This window comes from Zeugodacus cucurbitae, chromosome 3 (assembly GCF_028554725.1).
Source record: "Zeugodacus cucurbitae isolate PBARC_wt_2022May chromosome 3, idZeuCucr1.2, whole genome shotgun sequence".
In the NCBI taxonomy this organism is placed as follows: Eukaryota; Metazoa; Arthropoda; class Insecta; order Diptera; family Tephritidae; genus Zeugodacus; species Zeugodacus cucurbitae.
The window spans coordinates 39,445,220-39,473,035 of record NC_071668.1 but is presented as its reverse complement, the minus strand read 5'-3'; the positions used below and the strand labels follow the sequence as shown (position 1 = coordinate 39,473,035).

Here is a 27,816-nt window from a genome sequence, read left to right as displayed (position 1 = left end):
TCTCCACTCTTTCGCAGTTTGCTGTATTTCGTTGCTATATTTCGTCAAACCTTTTAAACCAACTGGTTGACCTCGTTGAATTTTCTTCAACACGCTAATAAGTAAATCTGGAATATCCATGTAGATACTTTCGTTTAGATCCCCATTCAGGTACGCGGTAATCACATCCATCTGATGTATCTGGAGATCCAGCTCTGTACTCAGCGCCGTAAAGAGTCGTACTGAAGTTGACCGTGCAACTGGAGAGGACACTTCATGAAAGTCTTCCCCTGGGCGTTGAGCGTACCCCTTTGCAACTAGTCTAACTTTCTTTAGATTATTATCTTTCGTACGGAACACGAACTTGTTACCAATTACTTTGCTGCCCGTTGGCTTTTCTATTATTTGCCAAGTTCTGTTCCTCATGTGTGCCAAAAGTTCGTCTTCAAGCGCCTTTACCCATGTAGATGCGCCCTCGGATTTTAATGCTTCCGTTAGAGTTTGCGGATCCTCAGTTACAAGGTTTGTCTCATTGCACTCATAAAACTCGTCTGGATTAGTGGCATCCTCCTCTGAATCGACGTCAGCTATTAACTGGTGATACACTTTTCGTGGTCGCCCTCGCTTTCCCGTACGCACATATCTTGGTCTTCCTCTACGATGCGGAGCACCTTCCGCGTTTGCTTCACAATTAGTTTCATCTATCGACTCTTCGTTATTATATTCAACCGCGCTGTCTTTATTGTTATTTTCAAAAATCACGTCTATTTTTCTTTCTGTTACAGAATCCTTTTCATTTTCGTACTCAAATTCTTCAAAAGTTTCGTTAAAACCCGATTTATCGATAAATTTTACATCGCGACTTATAATGATGCACCTTTTGGTCTCTGAATATAATCGATATGCTTTTGACTCACATGAGTAGCCAACAAATATACATGGCTCCGCGCGCGATTCAAATTTTCCTTTTGCAGCATTTTTCTTAAGGACGTATGCTTTCGTACCAAATATCTTCATATACGACACTGTCGGATTTCGTGTGGTCCATACCCGGTATGGAACTTTACCCGTTGTTCTCGTTACACAACGATTTCGAATATAACACGCCGTATTTACCGCTTCGGCCCAAAACGATGGAGGTGCACCCGCATGTTTCATCATGCACCTGGCCATCTCAACGAGAGTTCTATTTTTGCGTTCCGCCATACCGTTTTGTTGCGGAGTATACGGTGCCGTAAGACGACGTTTGATTCCGCACTCATTTAAAAATTTATTAAATTCATTATTACAATATTCACGCCCGTTGTCCGATTGCAACGCTTTAATTTTCTTTCCCGTGAATGTTTCAACTTTTGCTTTATTTATATTCTTTAAAAACGTCAAGTACATTCGATTTTTGCTTTATGAAAAAGATTTCACACCACCTTGACTTTTCGTCAACGAATGTCACGAAATATTTCGCACCGCCATGGGACGCACTCCTCATTGGCCCACACACGTCGCTGTGTACAATCTCTAACAGATCGTCAACTCTATTTTCGTTTGATTTAGGAAAAGCCGCGCGTACTTGCTTTTCACTAGCACAGATTTCACATTCGGATAGTTTCTCAGTTTGCTTAAACTTTAACCCGTATACCGAACCGTTTGCCATAGATTTCAAATCGCGTTCGTTAACGTGACCCATTCTGTAATGCCACAAATCAATACTGTTTTTTGTATTTACCAAATTCGCGAAATTTTCGATGTTTTTAAATAATACAAATTGCCAATTCTTTCGGCTTCCAATATAATTCTATTGTCACTGTTCATAATCACGGCTTCGTTCTTTTTGAACTTCACTGAACAGCCCTTGTCGGTAATTTTAGCAACCGATAACAAATTCGTACGTAAGTCAGCTACATGTAAAACGTTGTCTAAGTTCAATTCAATTTGTTTTCCGCGAACGTTAGCCGTAGTGCACACTTTACCAACACTACTTATCTTTGTTGAACAATTGTTTGCTAAGCTTAGTTCGTCATTCACTTTCTTGACATTTTCAAAAAAGTTTTGATTTGCAGTCATATGAGATGTACAACCACTGTCTAAACACCATCTCATATTTCCTATAGGGGCGGCAAATGCTTTTTCCATTGTGCTTAATGTCACTTTTGCCGTTTCGTTTGTTTCTTCATTAACACGCGTGTTTTGTTTTTGTTGTTTGTTGTTGCAATTCCTCGCGAAATGTCCTGGTTTACCGCACCGATAGCAATTTTTTGTTTGCTTTGAATTTCGATTAACGTACGATTTGCTTTGTCCTTTCTTTATGTAAAGCACATTATTATCTTCTACTTTGTCTTCTTTTGATTTTCGCGATTCATGCTCTTCGAGAATTTTCACACGAAGAACCTCCGGCTTCGGCAGTTCGTCTCGCGTTTCGACTGCACATCTAAATGTCTCGTATGACGCCGGTAAACTGTACAACAACAAAATTGCTAGTAGCTCATCGCCAATAGCGACGCCTATTTCTTTTAGCTTTGCTACAGCATCGAAGAATCCGTTAAGATGTTCTCGAACTTTTTCGTCTTCTGACATACGCGACAACGCTACACGTTTAAGTAACGTTGCTTTTCTAGCTGGCCCCTTTGATTGGAATGTCGATTCCAACCTAGTCCAAATTTCACGTGCACTTTTGCACTCCGAAATCAACCCAAGTTCTGATGGCGTTATCGCCAATATAATGTCCGCTGATGCCTTTTGATCAGCATTTTTCCATTCACGGAGTTTCGCTTCATCTGTGGGACGCACCTTCGTGCCATTTTTTTTCAAATTTTTATCAAAATTGCCCGCATTTGTAATTTCCACGAGTCAAAATTTTCCGCGTTTAGTGGCTCGATTCTTACTACACCAGCCATTATGCTTAATCATTAATTTAACTTTTCTCACTATAAAATAATCGTTATCTTATTTTATAAGATCGTTCGCAATCACGTGGGACCTGGGCCCATAACCTAAAGTTCCGACGATGTTGAGTGTTAAATTATGACTAACTTTATTCAATAAGGATAAACATGTCTTTACAATGAGAATAGAAATGAAAGATAATACAAAAAGTAGTATACAGGGTTGCGTGAGGTACAAAGTTGTAATCTGAAGTACTTATTAATCTAATACTATTTATTACGAACTACTTCGCCTCCACAACAATTTCATTACAATATTAAAAAAAAAAAACATTTAGAAACCAACACTAAATTTTATGGATGCCGCATGGGAATAAATAGAATGAAATCCTAACCATAGCGATTGTAATAATGTAACTCATAAATTTAAAAGGTGAAAAAATAAATAAAAACCAACAAATTATAAAGATGAATAATTATCAAAAAAAAAAATTGAAAAGAAAATTGAAAAGTCGGATATAAGTTAGTTTTAAGTATATAATTTAAATTTGAAATTATAAAAATGAAAAAATGAAATGAAGTAAATTCATATACATATATTATAAGGAATGCAATAATGTAAAAAAAGAATATAGCAAACAAAAAAATATAATGAATAACAAAAAATGTCACTACCAACAATATTGCAACTACCATTAAAATATCTTAAATGATAAGAAATACTGTTATTAAAACCTATATTCAAACTATTCATTTACTATTTTCTAAAAACAAAAAAATGTACTTCTTGAAAAAGATATTGTAAAATTTTCAAATTATAATTTGGTAGTAGTAATGATTAAGAAAAGAAAATGAAATTAATACTAATGTAACCGAAAACAAATCGAATGAATTTGGCAATTAAAAATAAAAAAATTGTAAAGACGTTGAACGAGGACGTTCGATTTTAAGGGTGGAGGAGTTAACACCAATTAAGCTACCCCACACTAAACATAATTATTTTTTAATTAGTGCTGACAAATCTAGTGTAATCCTGTGGAACAAAATGTTAACCGTTTCCAACAGTGTCAGCGTTGCTTTAGAGTTTAAGCCTAATTTTAAGAAAAATTAGAATTAAGTAGTTCAGTTGTAATTTACACCTCAATAAAGGAGCTACATATGCTCCAATAAAAAAAATGTTTTTTATAATTAAAAAACCTAATTTATATCAGTAGCAAATTAAAGCCTATTGGGGTTGCACTCCGGGAGTGCAGGCAGAAGTGAAAACTTGAACATATGGCGCGGTGGGCATTTTTTTGGGTGAGCATTTTTAGGTGCGTTCGCGACATGAGAAATTGTACATAAAAATCAAGTTTATCAAAGCAATGTGGGCACTTTTTGAATGGACATGAAGTATAATAATATAGAAACTATATTCGAAGGAAGTGGTTTTATTTAAATGAGTAAATATTAGTAAATAGTGAATACAAAATTTATCAATTCTCATCCATAATTTCAACAACTCTTACATCATCATTATCAGCAAGGTTTTAACACAATACCATAGCAGCAACACAAGTCAAATGAAATATTTAAATAAATAAATTTTCCATTTAATATTCATTTATAAAATAAATATAAAAAACTCTCAATCTTGTCTGGCGCGAGGGCACGAACGAATTCCCATGCAAAGACTACTTATAGTATACACATATTATAAGAATACACGCGCCATAAGTTCAAGTTTTCACTTCTGCTTGCACTCCCGGAGTGCAACCCCACTCGGTTTTTAACACAATACCATAGCAGCAACACAAGTCAAATGAAATATTTAAATAAATCAATTTTCCGTTTAATATTCATTTATAAAAAAAATATAAAAACTCTCAATCTCGTCTGTCGCGAGAGCACGAACGAATGCCCATGCAAAGAGCGCGTATAGTATACATATATTAGAAGAATACACGCGGAGTATATCTGTGTAAAATCTGATCTGTCGCGAGAACGGCTGAAAATGCTCACCCACAAAAGTGCCCAACGCGCCATAAGAAGTTTTCGCTTCTAAAATCGTATTACAAACCTTTGTATATATAATTAAATTATGTATATATAATTTCAAGAAAATAATTCATTAATGTTTCGATTTCATATAAAATCAATTAAGTTTCCTCAAGTTATCGCTTACACGGACGGACAGTCTGCCGTCTTGTCATCCTGATCACCTTGGTGACTGTTACCTAACTCGTTTAGTATTAGGTCTTATAAATAACCACTATCGTCTTATAAAACACAGTTTGATTCATGTTTGATTGAACCAATCAGTAATCGCGATAATAATATAAAGTATAGTAAATTGAAGTTTCTAGCACAGTTAAAATGATCCGACCGACATGTGGGATGACATTGTCCTGATGAAACACAATTCTTTCCCTATTGACCATATATTTTCTTCAGAAGGTCCCATTGTTACAGTACATGTAGGTTCGAATTAAGTTTGGTCGTAGGAGCTAGCTCAAAATATATTATTATCTGCCAAACCCACCAAGCATATAACAAAAAGTTCCTTGCCACCGTTTGCCTCGTTTTAATGATTTGACTATGACCGTTTGCGCTTGACGTTTTCGTTACTAAATCACTTTTCATGAACACCAACCATCCATTTAAGAAATGTATCGATATTGTCGTGATTCAGCCGCCATTCACATGATGTTTTGGGTGCACTTGTGTGACAACCAAACTTCGAGTATTATCAAAAATACCCTTCGCACTTATACAAAGCGTGATCAAATTACTAAATTTGGTGAAAATGCTATTACAGATTTAAACATTTTCTCGACGATTTCTTATTTGAAAAACATTTTTAGACAGATGAAGGAAATTCAGTATTTGTGCAAAGTTCTGTTCCGATATCTTTACTACTGCTTACTTTAAATATTGTAAAATAAGCACTTCTTCAAATAGTGTGCCTCTGTACCAAAATTGGTTAAAATCATAACTTCTCCTAACTCCCATATACCTAATTATAGAGTTTTCAAACATACGGTGGGGAAAACTATGGTAACGTTTAACCTTTCCTCGGCTTCCACCAGATTCTCTTAAAGAAGATTGTACCTTCTCTATTAGATTGTGTGCTCGTATTCTTTTCTCCGGCAATAGATTGAAAAGGTCACACGATAGTGAGTCACCCTGTCTGAAACCTCGTTTGGTATCGAGGTCAAAGCTCTGGGATTTAGGTGTTGCTCAACGTCAATTCATACACCCGTATTAGTACACACTGTTTGTTGACGGGGGTCTTTAGTTTTTCACACAGTACGCTCGATAGAACCTTATATACGATCTTAAAAAGACTTATCCCACGGCTATTTGCGCAAATTGTGGGGTCTCCTTTCTTTCAGCCCCACCGCTCTGTTGTTCCTCAAGCGGGTAATTGCTATTCGGCATATGCTAGATCACTTTTGCGGCCCTACAAGAGTGTGCTCCGGTCTTGAAACATTCTGTTAGTCATCGAATCTTTTCGTGGAATTTTCGAGCATTACCCTTGTCACTTACTCATTTTGTGTTTGTTGACGGGCGCGCTTTGCTGCACAGAGGCGAATGCGTATCCACGGAGCCTACGCACGGAGCATACGCGCTTCAAAAAAACTGTAGATATGTCATCCAACTATCATAACATGATCGATCTGGGGACAGCCAAGTAGCTTTATGTATTTTCTTATGCTGGAATCAAATACTACAGAGAACCATATTTCGAGCCCTGTCGAAGTCGATAAGCCTCAATCCATTCGGCGATGTTTCGTCACGGAGTCTGAATTTTCCGACCGTTGTACCAAAACCACCTTTATTCACCCTAACGTTGAAATCACCAAGCACGATTTTGACATCGTGGCGGCGGCAGAGCTCATCGGTGCGGTATAAACTTCTTTGGTCATATCGTCAGCTAGGCAACCTCACGCAAAAGTTAAATATCAAAAGTATTGAAATATTTTCAAGATGTCCAGATTTGCCTGATAACGACATCATCGCATCTACAAGCACCAGCTGCAGGTCCAGTGTACATTCAGTGGCTTCTTATTTCAATAGGGTCGTTTTGTATGACCCATTGACAGGGCTTTAACATAAATAATTTCACATATTAGAGTTGAAGACATCACCAATAATAGGTTTTAACCGTCTATAATTTGAAAGCAGCATCATTAGACACAAGAAAACTATTGAACACAACAAATCATTCTGCGGAAAATATTGCAAACACTTTGCAAGATATATTAACTCATTGGAACGTCTTCGATAAGACCATCTACCTTGTGACAGATAATGCCTGCTCAATGCTCAAAGCATATGGAATATTAAAAATACGAAATATTCCATGCTTCGCTCATACCGTAAATCGCGTGGTACAACACGGATATGAATTCAAAAAATACGATTCTTTAAAAGCTGTATTTCAGCGTAAAACGGTTGTACGATTTTGTAAGCAAAGCATCATAGCGGGTGAGAAATTGAAAGGTGGAAGAGTTTCTACTTCATGATAGAGCGTATTTTAAAAATAAGTGATTCCTTCGCTAAAGTTTTGTTATCGAAAAGATATAAATATATTAAAAGATGTTGAGAGTTATTGATTGGTTTTTTTCCAACAAGCTAGTGAAAAAATGACAGGTGGATTTAGCTTATAACACTCTATCGCAAAGAAAACCAAATTCACCTTTTCACAATATGTGTTGGAACACTAAATACAGTGGAACTTCTCTAACTCGAATCACCATAATCCACAAAAAAACTTCGAGTTAGAGAGACTACGAGTTATATATTTTTCAGTAAAACATGCATTATGTAATTTTGTTTGTTGCAGTTTGGTTCTTGAGGTCTATATCCCAAGCCTTTGTTGCATGATTTATGCAATCCATAAGTGTGGTATCATATTTTTTGTTAGCCTCGATAGTAAAATTTTAAATTTTGTTTTATGTCCTGGTTGAAAAGTGCGATTTATGGAAGGAATTTTGTATGAAAGTTGACTTCTATTGCTAATTCAAGAGGTCGAGTTATGGAAGTTCCACTGTATGTCGTTATTTCGTAAAAAAATTATAACTAATTCTGGCACAACTGATAAGTGTCGTTATTGTGGTTAAAAAATAAATCAACATAACAAGTTTAATAACGGCACATTCTTATTTCACGGTTTATTATTCTATCTTCTTTCTATTTTCATCATCAACATACATTATTATTACGTTTATGCTTCATTTCTACACGGTTATATTCTACATGGGTAAAGCCTATAAGCATAAACGGCAAATACTTTACTCCAGGTGAATTCTGAATTGACAAATGCATTCAAATTAAATTGAGGGCTGCCACGCAAAATTCTTTTTAATTTTGAATTGTTTTCAACAACAACCACATCTCATAGTACATTTATTTTATCATTCTTTGATTAAAGTTCTTCACATTGACATTTATTTAGCTGAAAAATTAAATTATGATAGAACATGTTATAAATTTTGATAAAATTTTTGAAAAATAATTAAATTTTTAGCGAAAAATTGGCAATGCTGGAACCCTGTATATCCAATTTGTCAAAACAATTTTCACCAGCACAAAAAATCAGCTGATATGACGTTCAACTTAACTCTAAATCCGTTTATGCATCCGAGTAGATCATTTAACTCATGGTGAAAAAGTGTTTATGCATGTGAGTTGAACTTACCGAGTAGAAATAAAGCATAAACGTAGTATATATCTAAGATTATATGCTCACTTAATTTGGCTAATATATTTAACATATTAACCGATTTATAATTTTGTAAAAAAATCTGAGTGCAGCTTTTTTCTGCTATTTCTTCTGTAAAATTTAGAGTTTCTGACGTTTTTCGTTAGTGAGTTAACACACTTAGTAATTTTCAATCTAACCTTTGTATGGGAGGTGGTAACTCGATTAGTTTTATGACTTACAAACAACCGATATGTGAACAAAACTATAATACTCTCTTAGCAACTTTTGTTGCGAGAGTAAATAATATGTTCTTCGGTCAATTCCAAATTAGAACTCAAGAAACTCCAATTTGCTTATCTGCAAATTCTTTTTTTTTCAAATAATTTATTTCTTTGTACATTTTTCCTTTACATTCGTTTTGAAACTTGTATTTGCGCTTCAATGGCGTTTTACAATATTTTGCTCTTATTTTATTTGATGTATCTACCTCATAATTACCATTACACTCATATTTATTTAATTAGTCGTATTTATGTTTATTTTTTGCAATTTCTCCGACTAATTACTACATTATCCAACTGATTTGATTTATGGTGCCTTTTTTTGGTAGTTACCTGTTTTGTGCATGGGGTGGTTTCATGTGTCTCAATGTTTTCATCTTCTAAAAATAATCTTACTGTACTATGTAGTATGCAGCGTTCGTTATCAAACACTAGTTTTCGCATTTTGCCTAAAAATTTTAAGTTTGTAGAACGTTGCGTATTTTAAAAATTTGTCTTTTGTCGTGAGATACATAATGTTCTGTATGGAAACCAAATATCTATGTGAACTATGTCGTTGAAATATTTTGGGGATTCTCTTATTTGATAAGGCTATTTTGCAAATTGAACAATTAGTAATGGCTTTAGTTATTATTGCAAATAATTTGGGATAAAAAAGTTTATTTTTTAATTGAAGAATTATTCTCTGTATACTTCTGTGGTTGTTTCGAATTTGTTCGTTTTCTATTATAGTTAGAATTTCATTTTTGTCCGTGACTCATATTAGTTTTATTTTTGACCTATACAGTGTTATATCTTTTAGTTGAAAATTGTCATTATAAATGTCTTGGAATTTAATAAAAAGTTCGTCATTCTCACAGAATATAAACATTAACCCCTTTTCTATAAGTAGTTTTTGCATTATTTCTTTTAAATTTGAGTTTTTATACTCTCGCAACCTGTTGCACAGAGTATTATAGTTTTGTTGACATAACGGTTGTTTGTGTCACCAAGAAATAAAAAAGTTAGATATGGGGTTATATATATATAAATGATCAGGATGACGAGTGGAGTTGAAATCCGGATGTCTGTCCGTCCGTCTGTCCGTCCGTCCGTCCGTGCAAGCGATGACTTGAGTAAAAATTGAGATATCTTGGAACACATGATCCTTGGGACCATGAGAGGGTTGTTTTCGAAAATGAGCAAAATCGGTCCACTGCCACGCCCACAAAATGGCGAAAACCAAAAACACCTAAAGTGTCATAACTAAGCCATAAATAAAGTTATAACAGTCAAATTTGGAATAAAGGATAGCACTAGGAAGGGGCATATTTGGATGTAATTTTTTTGGGGAAATGGGCGTGGCCCCGCCCCCAAATCGGTTATTTTTATATATCTCGCAAACCAATAAAGCTATATAAACCAAACCTTCTGCAGTCAATTCTCTTACGCACCCCACCACACACCATGAAAATAGTTAAAATCGGATAATAACCACGCCCACCTTCCATACAAAGGTTAGATTGAAAATTACTAAAAGATGGTTAACACACTAACGAAAAACGTCAGAAACACTACATTTCAAAGAAATAATAGCAGAAGGAAGCTGCACTCAGATTTTTTTACAAAATGGAAAATGGGCGTGGCATCGTCCACTTATGGGTCAAAAACCATATCTCAGGAACTACTCGACCGATTTCAATGAAACTTGGTTTGTAATACAACCCAATGATATGTTGTGAAAATAGGCCAAATCGCTTCACAACCACGCCTACTTCCTATATACCAGAACTTTGAAGACGATCTGAATCGTTAACTTTACAATATATAAAGTAAGCACTAGTGAAGATATCGGTGCAGAACTTTGCACAAATACTATGTTTATAGTGTGGCAGCCCCATTCTAAAAATCGCCAAAATCGGACCATACGTTTTCAAGGCCCCATATATCGAACATGAGGACCTCGGTGCTTCTAACCTAATATTAGGGTTTCCAACTTTCAATGGACTTTATATAATATATATGACGAATATGTTGGTCAAATTGTGTATTATATAATATTAATTAAGTTAAATAAATAAATTGCGAGTTCGGTTACACCCTTAGCCCTTCCTTACTTGTTCTTTATAACGATATGTGATTGACATTTTTATACTCTCGCAACAAATGTTGCTAAATAGAGTATTATAGTTTTGTTCACATAACGGTTGTTTGTAACACCCAAAACTACACGAGTTAGATATAGGGTTATATATACCAAAGTGATCAGGGTGAAGAGTGGAGTTCAAATCCGAATGTCTGTCTGTGTCTGTCCGTCCGAGCAAAATCGGACCACTGCCACGCCCACAAAATGGCGAAAACCGAAAACACATAAAGTGCCATAACTAAGCCATAACTAAGGATAGCCTGTAAAGCAGACTACTGCCTTCACCGGTGGTAGATGAACTTACGAAATTATCGTGTTTCAACCACGAAATATTTAATAAGTCGTAGCGGACAGTCAATCAACTTTAAGTAAATTAATTCACAACAAGAAGGGCAGCTGCACAAAACAATGGCAAGTGAAGGCGCAAGTAACCAAAATGCAGTTTACACACTATGTGACAAGATCGGACTTAATCAATTCTCCTAATGGTATTGAGTGCTTTGACGTGCAACTTATTGTAACGCACTTCCCTTGCAGTTGCAGACTCAGCGACTGGCGTTAACAGCCATGTGTGAGGGTGGAGTGGTGTCGTCTGTGCTCGGGGGTGAAACAATCCCAACATGTGTACAATCGATTGCGCCGATTGTGCCCTTGATCCCAAATTTCGTGTAAAATCTTCAAGAGAAAATTTATTAATTTATTTATATTTATTATTATTTATTTATCTTACTCTCTCTTTGTATCCGAAAAATCCTGCGCACTTGAAGGGAAATAAATTTCACTGCCCTTATTGCCCACAATTATTTTATATGTGTAAAAGTATATAGCTGTTCAAAAATGAACAGGAGTCACTTCCCAGCAGATTTAAAAGTGAGATCTCCTGAAAGGAGGAATGAAGGAGTCCTCCTATTGACCTCTTTTAGGAGCAGTAAGGCAGATTTTTTAATTTTGTTATTATATGTATTGTGTTTTTTTTTATATTTTATTTTAGTGTTGACCTCCTTTTGTCATCTTTTAGGAGCAAAAAAGGAGATTTTATACTTCTATTGTGATTTTTTTACTTCATTTCAGTATTGATCTCCTTTAGGAGCAATAAAGGAGATTTTTTCATTTTTCGTAGCTTAAAAATCGTACTTTTGATTCAAAAATTACAACTTAACTTAATTTTTGTCTTCAAGCAATTGTTCATTTCAACTGTGTTTTTTAAAGCGTGCAGACGTAAGTGTTTTATATCTATTGAGTATTAAATATTTTAAATTGATAATTAAATTTAGTCTAAAATGCATTTAAAACGCCTAGTGAATAAAAAATTAAATAATTTATATAAAAAAAAAATAATAATACACAAAATGAAAATGATGTGGAAAGTGTTAATGAAATTGAAAAAACATGGAACAAAGAATACGGAAGCTAGAGGAAATATCGGCGCAGAACACTATATTCCTGAAGCGGATTATTGACATATTTCCACCGATGAAGATTGAATTAATGATATTTCCTATTAAAAACATGAATGATTTAGCATCTACAGAATCCTTGCTTTTGAATAAGCCTGAGGCAGAAATTGTGAGTATGATAAAATACATTTGATAAGATGTTACTAAACAGTTTGAGTTTATTATAAGTGGCGTATCTGAAGCAAAAATTTTCAAAGAGACCCCTATCAAAAATTTTGGATGAAGTGATTGCGAAGTCCCTGCTATTAAAAGTGAATTGGGATGGAGCCAAAAAAAAAAAAGTTGCATTGAAGAATTATGCACTTTTCAATAAATTTCTTTACGGTAATACATAATTTCAATTCATGTCATCTATTTTATTAACAAGTTTAATTTTTAGAGGCCTTAAAAGATGATTACTCATACCCTGAGGCAAAGATCAAAAAGGCGTTTCTCAAATGTAAGGCTCAGTTCTACAGGAACTCTTATAACATAAAAAAAAAATAATAGATTTCATGTACATTCATTTAATTAAAAAACTTTAATAAAAAATAAAATTATAAAAATTTGTTTTTGTTAAAATAATTGCAGGTTGAAAATAATATAGGATTTATCATAGAGATCTCCTATAGTAGTAATCATAGAGATCTCCTTTGGGATTAATCATAGAGATATCCTATAGTAGTAATCATAGAGATCTCCTATACAAGTAATCATAGAGATCTCCTTTGGGATTAATCATAGAGATCTCCTATAGCAGTAATCATATAGATCTCCATTAGGAGGTTGAAAGGAGTACTCGCGTTCCAATGACATGCAATGTTAAAAACGAGTATACAATCCCAGCAGATTTAAAAGCGAGATCTCCTGAAATGAGGAATGAAGGAGTCCTCCTATTGACCTCTTTTAGGAGCAGTAAGGGAGATTTTTTAATTTTGTTCTTATATTGTGTTTTTTTTTTATATTTTATTTTACCTCCTTTTGTCATCTTTTAGGAGCAAAAAAAGGAAACTTTATACTTCTATTGTTATTTTTTTTACTTCATTTATTATTGACCTTCTTTTGTCCTCCTTTAGGAGCAATAAAGGAGATTTTTTCATTTTTCGTAGCTTAAAAATCGTACTTTTGCTTCAAAAATTACAATTCAACGGGAAATAATAACTGTTAATTTTTGTCTTCAAGCAATTGTTCATTTCAACTGTGTTTTTTAAAGTTGCAGACGTACATAAGTGTTTTATATCTATTGAGTATTAAATATTTTAAATTGATAATTAAATATACTCTAAAAGACATTTAAAACGCCTAGTGAATAAAAAATTAATTAATTTATATAAGAAAAAATAATAATACACAAGTGTTAATGTAATTGAAAGTGATACAGGCTCTAAAGAAGTTTTTGAAGAAGTTGAAAGTGGTACAGGCTCGAAAGAAGTGATAGAAGATTTTTGTTTGCCAGCTGAGCCACTTTCAAAACAGTTAGCCATTTGGGCAATTGAAAATCGAATAACAAAGGCCGCATGTAATAGTCTTCTTGCAATTTTAAACTCACAAAATTTAAATGTGCCTATATCAAAAAATAAGCTCTTACAATCTTTCCAACCAGATGATACTAATGTAATAGCCATGCCGCCTGGAGAATATTTTCACTTTGGCTTAGAAAAGGCATTGAAAAATGAAATAAAACACGTTAATTCTGTAGGTGAAACTATTGTATTAGATGTTTTTTGCGATGGTTTGCCATTTTACAAAAGTTCCGCGAAAACTCTTTAGCCAATATTGGGAGCAATTTCAAATTGTGAATCACAACCATTTTTAATTGGCAGTTTTATTGGTTGCTCAAAGCCACAGGAAGTTGAAAAATATTTGGAGAAATTTTTGGACGAGTACTCTGAGCTTAAAAAAATGGGATGCTCTATGGCGGTAAATCTTATAAAATCAAAATAGGAGCTATCATATGTTATGCTCCAGCCAAAGCTTTTTTAAGTGGCACTGTTGGCCATACGTGTTCATATGGATGTTCCAAATGTGAGCAAAAAGCTGTGAGAATAAATAAACGTTTCTCATATTCTTTAACTTCTGGCGTCTTAAGAACTGACCAAAGTTTCGCCGAACGAACCACAAAAAACTTCCATTTAGCAAGATTTCATACTACTGCACATCCACTGGAAAATTGTGGCGTAAACATGATTACACAGTTTCCTTTGGATGTGATGCATTTATTCGATTTAGGAGTGGTTAAAAAAAGTTTACTTTTAAAATGGAAAGGTAAACCGATAAAAAAAAAATAAAAAATGCCTAAACTGTAATTTACTTAATGAAAAAATTGGAATTGTTCGAAATTATACGCCAAAAGAGTTTAATCGGAAGTTGAGGACATTTGAAGAGATGCCACGTTGGAAAGCTTCAGAATTTTGACAAATAATATTGTATACAGGTTTCTTTTTGTTAAGAAATGTTATTGAAGCTGATCTTTTTGAGCATTTTTTGATTTTAATGACAGTGTTAAAACTAGCTGTGTCAAATATTTCTTACCGCTGGTGGGGGAAAATAAATGATAGTCTAGCTTTATTGAGAAATTATTTCATTCTAATTTTATTTTGGTTTTTTCCTTACTTATATACAAATTTTAGAATTATCTTAAGAACTAATTATATATGTATGTGTGTATGTCTATATGTATATTTTATATGTTGCACGATAAGGGGTTATTTCAAATGCACACAAGCAATTGCCCAAATGTATTTTTATAACCAATAGGTTATCTTGTGCATACATATAAATGTGTTTGTTGAGTGCATGCATGTTGCATATAGATGCATGCGTGCCTCATATAAATATATGTACGTTGTATATATAAATGTATGTATTATATGTATGTATGTCATTAAATATATTTGAACATACATATTTATGCTCAGTGGACTGTATGTGTTATTACATTTTTCTTATTTAATATTCTTAATATGTAGAGTAATAAAAAACTAAATATATACGCACATGTTCATTTTTGAACATTCTCCCGGGCGACAAAAGTGACTCCTGTTCTTTTTTGAACATTCTCCCGGGCGACAATGGTGACTCCTGGATAGATGACCTCAGCTTGTAATCGTCGCCTCGTCTTTACCGATGCCCCAATTAACATTTGTGTGTGATAGTTTTGGGAAGCCGCAAGAATAACGCCTTTGTAGCGACCAGTGCATCGTGCTCCTAATTCCAAAGTGGCCTTTAATGGCCCATATCTGCTCCAACATAAGTTGCCATGGTATTAGTAACTCCCAAATGGTTGTTACTACATCCACTTTTTCAAACAATATCTGTTGACTGTATTTTGCAAGTTTAAATTGTTCTCGACTTTTCCTTATATATTGTAGTAATGTCTTCTTATCAATTTCCAACGCATTGGATCTTTTCTTCAGTAATGTTATCATCTTTTTATATATTAATTTTTTCACATAGTGGTATTTCTTTTTCATTCGTGAATCAAGCATGTTATTTTTCCTCCTATATGTTGTATTGTTGTCTGGTATCTTCTTACCACGAATATCTCCACCAATCATCGTTGCCACAATCGGTGTTATTGTTATTCTCCAGCTCCTGCACGATTTGCTTCTGTATTGCTGGACATTTTTATCTTCAATATTTTCTTCGATTTGGTTACTTTCAGTAATAACTCCTTGTGTATATTTTTCTTCTTCTTCAACCAATTTATTTGTTCTTTCCTCAGATAAAAGAAATTCATGAGATTCTTCTGCTAAAGAACTTTCTGAAATAAGTTCTTCTTTCATGAACATTTTTTTTGACAGCATATAATGCGGAAACGAAATTTCGCTGTGAACAGTGATACGTTTTGAAGAAGTAGTAACATCTTCCTTCTGTGTTGCTACTTTTTTGACATGTAATGCATCTGCGTCGTCGTTTCTTTTCAGGTCCTTTGTAATTGGGTTATCACCATAAGAGTAGGTGACTTTCTCCAATGTGTATTTGTCATTAGTTGGTTGTTCATTACCGGCAAGTCTCTCCAGTGGCATATTTCCATCGTCATATGCCTTGGACCCAACTGTAGTAGCGGTGCCAAAAGTACTTCCACCATTAGCTTCCACCTTACCTTTGTTAGCTGGAGCCTTGAAAATTAGGCTCGAAAATTTATTTGATTGCATTTCTGGATCTGAGGCATATGTATTGGTTTGACCAAAGACACTATCCTTTGAATCAGCGTCAAAACCACTAGTAGCTGGAGCCTTAAAAGGTAGGCTCGAAAATTTAATGTTGAATAATTCCCTTTGCATTTTCAACATTCGCACAATTTCAGCGACTTCAACCAGTAATTCCTCTGCTTCATTATAAATAAATTTCTCGTCGTAATTATATGATAACTCATCCAAATTTTGCTCCACGAGGTTTTGAAAATGTTGTAATCGATTTTCATACCTTTCGAGTGCAGCTTCGTCAGCAATATATATATTTGCTTTTACCTTTGCAATTATAGATCTAATTCTTTCCGATCTTTTTTCAATTGCTTGCAATAAATAGTCTGCCACCTTTTCGGTTGGGCTATACGTTCTTGCCCCTGTATCCATTCCTTTGGATGCTTGTTGTTGTCTCCCAACTCTACAACAAATGCGGCATACTTCCATATATTTTTTTTATATTAAAATTTTATAAAAAAAAAACAAATTTCTTTTTCTTCAAAGAATTTGAGGATTTTTTGTTTCGATCGCCTTGTTGATCTTGCTGTGCCTCGACTCACAGCTGCTGTATATATAAGTTATATAACAGTTAACTAATGCGTATTGTCTCTCGCAAATACGTTTTACATACAATCTTTTCCATTGATTTTTTTTTGTCTTTTGCCTAATTCATGTATAGGACTTTTTCCTGCCTGTATTTCTATATACAGGTCTTTTTATTTGTCTGAGCTCACATTCTGCTCTAACGACCAAATTTTGTAATAGGTGCCTCTATATTCTAATAGCAGGCCTTCTTAATTGGATCTCTCTTCGGCTCCGGATCTCTCTATCCGGCTCGAAGGACCAAATGTTTAAAACAAGCTGATTTCAAATACCTCTTACCGCGGGTCGGGGAAAATATTTGAAACACCAAGCTTGAGTGAGAACTATTTCATTCTGATTTTATTTTGGTTTTTTACTTACTTATATACAAATTTTAGAATTATCTTTAGAACTAATTATATATGTATGTGTGTATGTCTATATGTATATTTTATATGTTGCACGATAAGGGGTTATTTCAAATGCACACAAGCAATTGCCCAAATGTATTTTTATAACCAATAGGTTATCTTGTGCATACATATAAATGTGTTTGTTGAGTGCATGCATGTTGCATATAGATGCATGCGTGCCTCATATAAATATATGTACGTTGTATATATAAATGTATGTATTATATGTATGTATGTCATTAAATATATTTGAACATACATATTTATGCTCAGTGGACTGTATGTGTTATTACATTTTTCTTATTTAATATTCTTAATATGTAGAGTAATAAAAAACTAAATATATACGCACATGTTCATTTTTGAACATTCTCCCGGGCGACAAAAGTGACTCCTGTTCATTTTTGAACAGACAGCATATAGATTCATATCCTGTCCAAGAATGTGCCAAAGTAATTTAGCCTGTGTCCAGAAGCTTTTAGAGGCTTATGTTGAAGATTTTGCCACTTTATACGGCAAAGATCGAGTCAGTTATAATGTTCATAACTTGCTCCATATATCGCAGTGTGTAAATGACTTTGGATGTGCTTCTAGCTTCTCTGGATATAAATTTGAAAGTTTTTTACAAAATTTTGAAAAAGGACTGCCGGAAATCTCAATATATTGCTCAACAGTTGAATAATCGCATTAGAGAGCGAAATTTTATTCCTAGGAAGAAAAAAAAATTGTCCACTGGGCAAAAAAGTTAATAATATTTATAATAAATATTCGGTAATTTTTTTTAAGCAATAAAGTCCCAGATTGCTATTGCATGACGCAGGAATTACATAAATGTTTTTAAAAAGCTGGCAACACGTCAAACTGTGAAGTTTAATTTTTTCTCGGTTCTTGAATTTGTGCTTAAATTTATTAATATAATTAAAGAAAGTGTACTTTTAATAAGTGTAATCTAAAGCTAAGTATTTGTGCTAATTTGCTTTTGTGTTATATTTAAGTTTTAATTGTATTTTAACTATTTTCTTAAATTCTGGTGCCGAGTCTTTTAAATCATTTGTTGTTGTTATCAATTATCAAATTTATTTCATACTTTGCAATTGTTTGTGCGATTGCATATTGGTTTTGTTTTAATTTGCTCTTTTTCTTTTGATTTGTCTTTTTTTTCTTTCATTTTTTCTCACAGCTGTTTGCGTGTTATTTTTAAGTGGCTCAGTGCTTCTCAAACTGCTCACTATTATATTGGTTGTGATCTCGGCTAATTCAGTATAACTATCTTAGTTTTTCTATTTACTATTATATCATATTTTAATTTTTATTATTATTTACTATTTTGTTTTTTCCTTCAATTTAAATTTTTTCATAATGTCTTGTAATTTTCCGAATTGTACTATTAAAGGAGATTCTGATCGTTTTGTTTCTTGTTGGCTTTGTGACGGGCTTGCCCATCTTAAATGCGCTGGATTGACAGCTAGAATCTTAGATTCTATTCTCGATGGAAAGGGTCTGCGCTGGTCGTGCTTAAAGTGTAGACCGTCAGATATTGAATTATTTAAAGTTTTTAAACAGGCGCGCAATAATTTTAAAGAAATCGGTCGAGAACTTCAAAACCTTACAGAAAAATTTAAGCATTATGAAGTGTTGTTTCAATCATTTAAATGCCTAAATGATCAAGATGATAATGCTAAGTCTTCATCAAAACGTAAACGTCCGTCTAATGAAGAACCTGCCACTTTGTCCGTAAAAAGTACATATATCACCGGTGAAATTAGACCTTATTCATCTCTCATCTCCTTGCCCTCAAGGAGAGAAGCCTTCCTCTTCAAAAGTGCTTAATCCTCCGAAAATAATTAACGATAACCTTAAGCGGAAAACTATTCAGGATCCGCCTCCTATTAACTCTGAGTTTGTGGCAAAAAATTTGATAGTAATACCTCAACGAAAATCAATTTTCGTTTCGAGATTCGCTTCGGATACCACAATCGAAGATATAAAGTTTTACATCTTGTCGAAATTAAAAATGAACGATATTGATATTGATGTCAGAAAATTTAACTTTAAATACGAAAGAAACATATCTTCTTTCAAGATTGGCGTTTCAGCTGTTAATTTTTAATTGCTACTTGATGAATCACTTTGGCCACCTGGTGCTTTCGTGCGCGTATACGAGCAAAAGCAACAAAAACAAACTGTAATTGCTCATATGCCAAAAACTGCCGCGGATTCAAAAAACAAAACTAATTATTAAAAATTCATTACAAATTCACTATCAAAATGTAAGAGGTTTAAATACAAAATTAAAAGAATTGTATTTGAACAGCACTAATTGTAATTTTAAAGTCATCGCTTTTACTGAAACCTGGCTTAAACCTCATATCTTTGATAACGAAATATTAAATAGTGAATTTCAAATCTTTAGATGCGATCGACTGAACAGAGTCGGGGGGGTGTACTATTTGCTGTGCATTCTTCAATTCCATCTGAAGAAGTAGAAGTTCCTCATGCGGACTTTATTGAATTTAAGTGCATACGAATTTGTATTAATAAATGTTCTATTTGCCTAACTTTATCTTATATTCCGCCTCAATCGGACTTATCTGTATATATGCAGCATGCTTCTTTAATAAATAATGTTTTTTCAATTGCCAAGAATACTGATTACATAATTGTTCTAGGCGATTTTAATTTACCGTGTGTATCTTGGAAATCTGTTGACGATTGCATTACCCCTTTTTGCACTCGGTTAATCTTTAATGAGTTTTTGGAAGAAATGTCTGGGATGGGTCTTAACCAAATTAACTTAATTCCGAACAAGTTTGGTAAATTCTTAGATTTGGTCTATGTTGATAATACTTCAACAGTTTCTGTGGTCCGATCTGATCCTTTAGTTTTGCCAGAGGACTCTTATCACCCTGCCTTGGAAATTAATATCGAAATCATAGACGAATTGCTTGTATACAACAAACAGGACCTTTGTTTTCGGTTCAACTTTGCGAAAGCTTACTTCAAAAAGATTAATTGTGAACTTTCTAAATTGACTTGGCCTGATTACAGTGGTAATATTGAATTAAATGTATCACATTTTAATGAAACAATTTTTAATATTTTTGAAAGATTTGTTCCGAAATGTTTTATTATCAAAAGAAAAAGTTCAAATTTGTGGTATTCGAATGAGCTTCTTCTTCTTCTTGACTGGCGCAGACACCGCTTACGCGGTTATAGCCGAGTCCAAAACAGCGCGCCACGCATCCCTCCTTCTGGCAGTTTGGCGCCAATTGGTTATTCCAAGCGAAGCCAGGTCCCTCTCCACCTGGTCCTTCCATCGGAGAGGAGGTCTCCCTCTTCCTCTGCTTCCACCAGCGGGTACTGCATCGAATACTTTCAGAGCTGGAGCACTTTCATCCATTCGGACAACATGACCTAGCCAGCGTAGCCGCTGTTTTTTTATTCGCTGGACTATGTCTATGTCGTCGAATAACACATACAGCTCATCGTTCCATCGTCTGCGGTATTCGCCGTTGCCAATTCTTAAGAGACCATAAATCTTCCGCAAAACCTTTCTCTCGAAAACTCCTAGTGCCGTCTCATCGGATGTTGACATCGTCCACGCTTCTGTACCGTAAAGTAGGACGGGAATGATGAGAGACTTGTAGAGTTTGAATTTTGTTCGTCGAGAGAGGACTTTACTTTTCAATTGCCTACTTAGTCCATAGTAGCACCTGTTGGCAAGAGTGATTCTGCGTTGGATTTCCAGGCTGACATTGTTATTGCTGTTAATGCTGGTTCCCAGGTAGACGAAATTATCTACAACTTCAAAGTTATGACTGTCAACAGTGACGTGGGAGCCAAGTCGCGAATGCGCTGACTGTTTGTTTGACGACAGGAGATATTTCGTCTTGTCCTCGTTCACCACCAGACCCATACGCTTCGCTTCCTTATCCAGTCTGGAGAAAGCAGAACTAACGGCGCGGGTGTTGTTTCCGATGATATCGATATCATCGGCGTACGCCAGTAGCTGTACACTCTTATAGAAGATTGTACCTTCTCGATTTAGCTCTGCAGCTCGTATTATTTTCTCCAGCATCAGGTTAGAGAAATCACACGAGAGTGAGTCACCTTGTCTGAAGCCTCGTCTGGTATCGAACGGCTCGGAGAGGTCCTTTCCGATCCTGACGGAGCTTTTGGTGTTGCTTAACGTCAGCTTACACAGCCGTATTAGTTTTGCGGGGATACCAAATTCAGACATCGCGGCATATAGTGCTGTCGAAAGCAGCTTTAAAGTCGACGAAGATATGGTGTGTGTCGATCCTATTTTCACGGGTCTTCTCCAAAATTTGGCGCATGGTGAATATCTGGTCTGTTGTTGATTTTCCAGGTCTAAAGCCACACTGATAAGGTCCAATCAGTTTGTTGACGGTGGGCTTTAGTCTTTCACACAATACGCTCGACAGAACCTTATACGCGATGTTGAGGAGGCTTATCCCACGGTAATTGGCGCAAATTGTGGGATCTCCCTTTTTGTGTATTGGGCAGAGTACACTGAGATTCCAATCGTCAGGCATGCTTTCTTCCGACCATATTCTGCAAAGAAGCTGATGCAAGCACCTTCTCAGCTCTTCGCCGCCGTATTTGAATAGCTCGGCCGGTAATCCATCGGCACCCGCCGCCTTATTGTTCTTCAAGCGGGTAATTGCTATTCGAATTTCTTCACGGTCGGGCAATGGAACATCTGCTCCATCGTCGTCGATTGGGGAATCGGGTTCGCCATCTCCTGGTGTTGTACTTTCACTGCCATTCAGCAGGCTGGAGAAGTGTTCCCTCCACAAACTCAGTATACTCTGGTCATCAATAACTAGATCACCTCTGGGGGTCCTACAGGAGTGCGCTCCGGTCTTGAAACCTTCAGTTAGTCGCCGGATCTTTTCGTAAAATTTTCGAGCATTACCCCTGTCGGCCAGCTTGTCAAGCTCTTCATACTCACGCATTTCGGCCTCTTTCTTTTTTTGTCTGCAAATGCGTCTCGCTTCCCTCTTCAGCTCTCGGTATCTTTCCCATCCCGCTCGTGTTGCGGTCGATCGCAACATTGCGAGGTAGGCAGTCTGTTTTCTCTCCGCTGCGAGACGACAATCCTCGTCATACAAGCTGTTTTTTTTGGCTTTTCCGAAAACCAATGGTTTCGGTTGCAGCTGTACGTAAGGAGTTTGATATACCGTCCCACAGCTCCCTTATACCGAGATGCTGATGAGTGCTCTCAGAGAGCAGGAGTGCAAGTCGAGTAGAAAATCGTTCGGCTGTCGGTTGTGATTGCAGCTTCTCGATGTCGAACCTTCCTTGTGTTTGTTGACGTGTGCGCTTTTCTACACAGAGGCGGGTGCGTATCTTAGCTGCTACAAGATAGTGGTCCGAGTCGATGTTGGGACCACGAAGCGTACGCACATCAAAGACACTGGAGACATGTCGTCCATCTATCACAACATGATCGATCTGGTTGCGAGTGATTCGATCCGGGGACAGCCAAGTAGCTTGATGGATTTTCTTATGCTGGAATCTAGTACTACAGACGACCATATTTCGGGCCCCGGCGAAGTCGATCAGCCTCAGACCGTTTGGTGATGTTTCGTTATGGAGGCTGAATTTTCCGACTGTTGTGCCAAAGACACCTTCTTTACCCACCCTAGCGTTGAAATCGCCAAGCACGATTTTTACATCGTGGCGGGGGCAGCGCTCATAGGTACGTTCTAGGCGCTCATAGAAGGTATCTTTGATCACTTCGTCCTTCTCTTCCGTAATCATCTTTTAAGGCCTCTAAAAATGAAACTTGTTAAAAAAATAGATGACATGAATTGAAATTATGTATTAGCGTAAAGAAATTTTTTGAAAAGTGCATAATTCTTCAATGCAACTTTTTTTTGGCTCCATCCCAATTCACTTTAAATCTGTTCTTAATAGGAAATATCATTAATTCAATCTTCATCGGTGGAAATATGTCAATAATCCACTCCAGGAATATAGTGTTCTGCGCCGATATTTCCTCTAGCTTCCGTATTCTTTGTTCCATGTTTTTCAATTTCATTAACACTTTCCACATCATTTTCATTTTGTGTATTAGTATTTTGTTTTTTTATATAAATTATTTAATTTTTTATTCACTAGGCGTTTTAAATGCCTTTTAGAGTACATTTAATTATCAATTTAAAATATTTAATACTCAATAGATATAAAACACTTACGTCTGCACGCTTTAAAAAACACAGTTGAAATGAATAATTGCTTGAAGACAAAAATTAACAGTAATTATATCCCGTTAAATTGTAATTTTTGAATCAAAAGCACGATTTTTAAGCTACGAAAAATGAAAAAATCTCCTTTATTGCTCCTAAAGGAGATCAATACTGAAATGAAGTAAAAAAAAATCACAATAGAAGTATAAAATCTCCGTTTTTGCTCCTAAAAGATGACAAAAGGAGGTCAACACTAAAATAAAATATAAAAAAACACAATTTAAGAACAAAATTAAAAAATCTCCCTTACTTCTCTTAAAAGAGGTCAATAGGAGGACTCCTTCATTCCTCCTTTCAGGAGATCTCACTTTTAAATCTGCTAGGATGAGACACGTACGTATGCATTGATATGCAATACACATCCACTCAAAAATAAAAACATGCATGAAAATAACCCCATGCATTGCAGCATAAACAATATGCAGCATACATACAAATATACACATATATTTAGAAACTGTATATAAAGGTTTGAAATTAGAAAATAAAATTAGAATGAAATAGTTCTCACTCAAGCTTGGTGTTTCAATATTTTCCCCGACCCGCGGTAAGAGGTATTTGAAATAAGCTTGTTTTAAACAATAGCTATTCCCAACTCAATTTTGGGAATACCCGTAAAAGTATAAGCACACCAGGAATCGCAGAGTAAAAGAGAATATTCGACTTCTAAACATCATGCGGCACTAATTTGTCTATATGAACTTTACAGAGCGATTTGGGAAATCGAAATGAAGTTATAAATGGTGTGTCTTGCATGGTAAGAGGATCGCTTTTGTCTCGCAAACCCTTCAGAATTTTCCTGCTACTCCCCGATTCCTCCATGCTAGTTACAACACTCAAATATTTATACTCTCGCAACAAATGTTGCTAAAGAGAGTATTATAGTTTTGTTCACATAACGGTTGTTTGTAACACCCAAAACTAAACGAGTTAGATATAGGGTTATATATACCAAAGTGATCAGGGTGAAGAGTGGAGTTCAAATCCGAATGTAAATAAATTGCGAGAGTATAAAATGTTCGGTTACACCCGAACTTAGCCCTTCCTTACTTGTTTCATATTTGTTTTCTGCTTTGGCTGCTTTCACACGTACAGAGCTTTTGAATTTTCGTCAGAATAAGGTAATCATCACAAAATTCAAAAACTTCACAGTAGGGAGTGTGGCGATTTTTGAGAGGGCATGAGAATAGGGCTGTTAGTTTGATTTTTATTTTTCAAGAACGGTACATTTTTCCGTATATGTTTTTATACTCTCGCACCCTGTTGCACAGAGTATTATAGTTTTGTTCACATAACGGTTGTTTATCACCAAGAAATAAAAGAGTTAGATATGGGGTTATATATATATAAATGATCAGGTTGACGAGTAAAGTTCAAATCCGGATGTCTGTCTGTCCGTCTGTCCGTCCGTGCAAGCTGTAACTTGAGTAAAAATTGAGATATCTTAATGAAACTTGGAACACGTGTTCCTTGGCACCATAAGAATGTTGCTTTCGAAGATGGGCAAAATCGGTCCACTGCCACGTCCACAAAATGGCGAAAACCGAAAACCTATACAGTGTCATAACTAAGCCATAAATAAAGTTATGAAATTTGGAACAGAGGAACGCATTAGGGAGGGGCACCTTTGGATGTATTTTTTTTTTGGAAAAGTGGGCGTGACCCCGCCCCCAAATAGGTTTTTTGTATATATCTTGCAAACCAATAAAGCTATATAAACCAAACTTTCTGCAGTCGTTTTTTTGGCCATTTCTTAATACAGTCCAAAAATGAAATGAAAATGACTTTTCAAGATCCCTGATATCGACCATGAATAACTCATTGCCTAAGGGCAATTTTTCACCCAAAATATAGGTAAATCTCTCAGATATTTTAATGTAATTCATTCCCTCAGAATTTTTTTCTAATAACAGTTTGTCTCTGTACCAAAAATGATTAAAATCAGGATAACTTCCCCCAGATCCCATATACTTAATTATAAGTAATATAAAATTAAGTGAGTATAGTCTTCGAATATATAGGCCGAATTGTGTTATCTTTATAAAATTACGTCATTAACTTAATTAATTTGATTATTTTTCCTATATGTTTTTTAATTTCCACTTACGTTAATTTCATTTTTTTAGTATGTATGTATGTGATTGGCGTTGCAACCGTTTAGCCGGTTATAGCCGAATCGCCGATAGTGCGCCACCTCTCTCTCTCCTTCGCAGTTCGGCGCCAGTTGGAGATCCCAAATGTAACCAGGTCGCTCTCCAGCTGGTCCTTCCAACGGAGTGGAGGCCTTCCCCTTCCTCGGCTTCCTCCGGCGGGTACTGCATCGAACACTTTCAGGGCTGGAGTGTTTTCGTCCATTCGGACAACATGACCAAGCCAGCGTAGCCGCTGTCTTTTTATTCGCTGAACTATGACAATGTCGTCGTATAACTCGTACAGCTCATCGTTCCATCGTCTGTGGTATTCGCCGTTGCCAATATTCTGAGGACCATAAAACTTACGCAAAATTTTCCTCTCGAAAACTCCTAGTGTCGTCTCATCTGATGTTGACATCGTCCAAGCTTCTGCACCGTAAAGCAGGACGGGAATGATAAGCGACTTGTAGAGCTTGATTTTGGTTCGTCGAGAGAGGACTTTACTGTTCAATTGCCTACTCAGTCCAAAGTAGCACCTGTTGGCAAGAGTTATTCTGCGCTGGATTTCGAGGCTGACATTGTTCGTGTTGTTGATGCTGGTTCCCAGGTATACGAAATTATCTACGACCTCGAAGTTATGACTGTCAACAGTGACGTGGGAGCCAAGACGCGAATGCGCCGACTCTTTGTTTGATGACAGGAGATATTTCGTCTTCTCCTCATTCACCTCCAGACCCATTCGCTTCGCCTCCTTATCCATGCGGGAAAAAGCAGAACAAACGGCGCGGTTGTTGCTTCCGATGATATCAATATCATCGGCGTACGCCAGGAGCTGTACACTCTTGTAGAAGATTGTACCTTCTCGGTTTAGCTCTGCAGCTCTTATAATTTTTTCCAGCATCAGGTTAAAGAAGTCGCACGATAGTGAGTCACCTTGTCTGAAATCTCGTTTGGTATCGAACGGCTCGGAGAGGTCCTTCCCAATCATGACGGAGCTTTTGGTGTTGCTCAACGTCAATTTACACAGCCGTATTAGTTTTGCGGGGATACCAAATTCAGACATCGCGGCATAAAGGCAGCTCCTTTTCGTGCTGTCGAAAGCAGCTTTAAAGTCGACAAAGATATGGTGTGTGTCGATCCTATTTTCACGGGTCTTCTCCAAAATTTGGCGCATGGTGAATATCTGGTCTGTTGTTGATTTTCCAGGTCTAAAGCCACACTGATAAGGTCCAATCAGTTCGTTGACGGTGGGCTTTAGTCTTTCACACAGTACGCTCGATAGAACCTTGTATGCGATATTTAGGAGGCTGATCCCACGGTAATTGGCGCAGATTGTGGGATCTCCCTTTTTATGGATTGGGCAGAGCACACTGAGATTCCAATCGTCAGGCATGCTCTCTTCCGACCATTCTCTGCAAAGAAGCTGATGCATGCACCTTATCAGTTCTTCGCCGCCGTATTTGAATAGTTCTGCCGGCAATCTATCGGCCCCCGCTGCTTTGTTGTTCTTCAAGCGGGTAATTGCTATTCGAATTTCTTCATGGTCGGGTAATGGAACATCTGTTCCATCGTCATCGATTGGGGGATCGGGTTCGCCATCTCCTGGTGTTGTACTCTCACTGCCATTCAGCAGGTCGGAGAAGTGTTCCCTCCATAATCCCAGTATGCCCTGGACATCGGTTACCAGATTACCACCTTAGTCTCTACATGAGGATGCTCCGGTCTTGAGACCTTCGTTAAGTCGCTTCATTTTTTCATAAAATTTTCGAGCATTCCCTCTGTCTGCCAGCTTCTCAAGCTCTTCGTACTCACGCATTTCGGCCTCTTTCTTTTTTTGT

The 27,816-nt window shown here is 36.0% G+C and overlaps 2 protein-coding genes across 24 annotated transcripts in view; one reads left to right on the top strand and one right to left on the bottom strand.

Moving 5' to 3' along the window:
• The window catches only part of LOC105220257 (FERM domain-containing protein 3), a 363,284-nt gene that overhangs the window by 22,117 nt on the left and 313,351 nt on the right, over positions 1-27,816 (bottom strand). Inside the window, exon 1 of one of the 5 annotated variants that reach the window (XM_054226411.1) lies at positions 25,954-26,094. The exons of the other annotated variants lie outside the window; for them this stretch is intronic. Coding sequence (XP_054082386.1) covers positions 25,954-25,964 — 11 coding nt within the window. The 5' untranslated portion in view covers positions 25,965-26,094. Of the gene's footprint in view, positions 1-25,953; positions 26,095-27,816 lie in introns of those variants that run through there. 5 annotated transcript variants of the gene reach the window in all.
• Positions 1-27,816, top strand: part of LOC105220101 (uncharacterized) — a 271,949-nt gene that overhangs the window by 83,896 nt on the left and 160,237 nt on the right. The gene's annotated exons all lie outside the window — the stretch shown is intronic.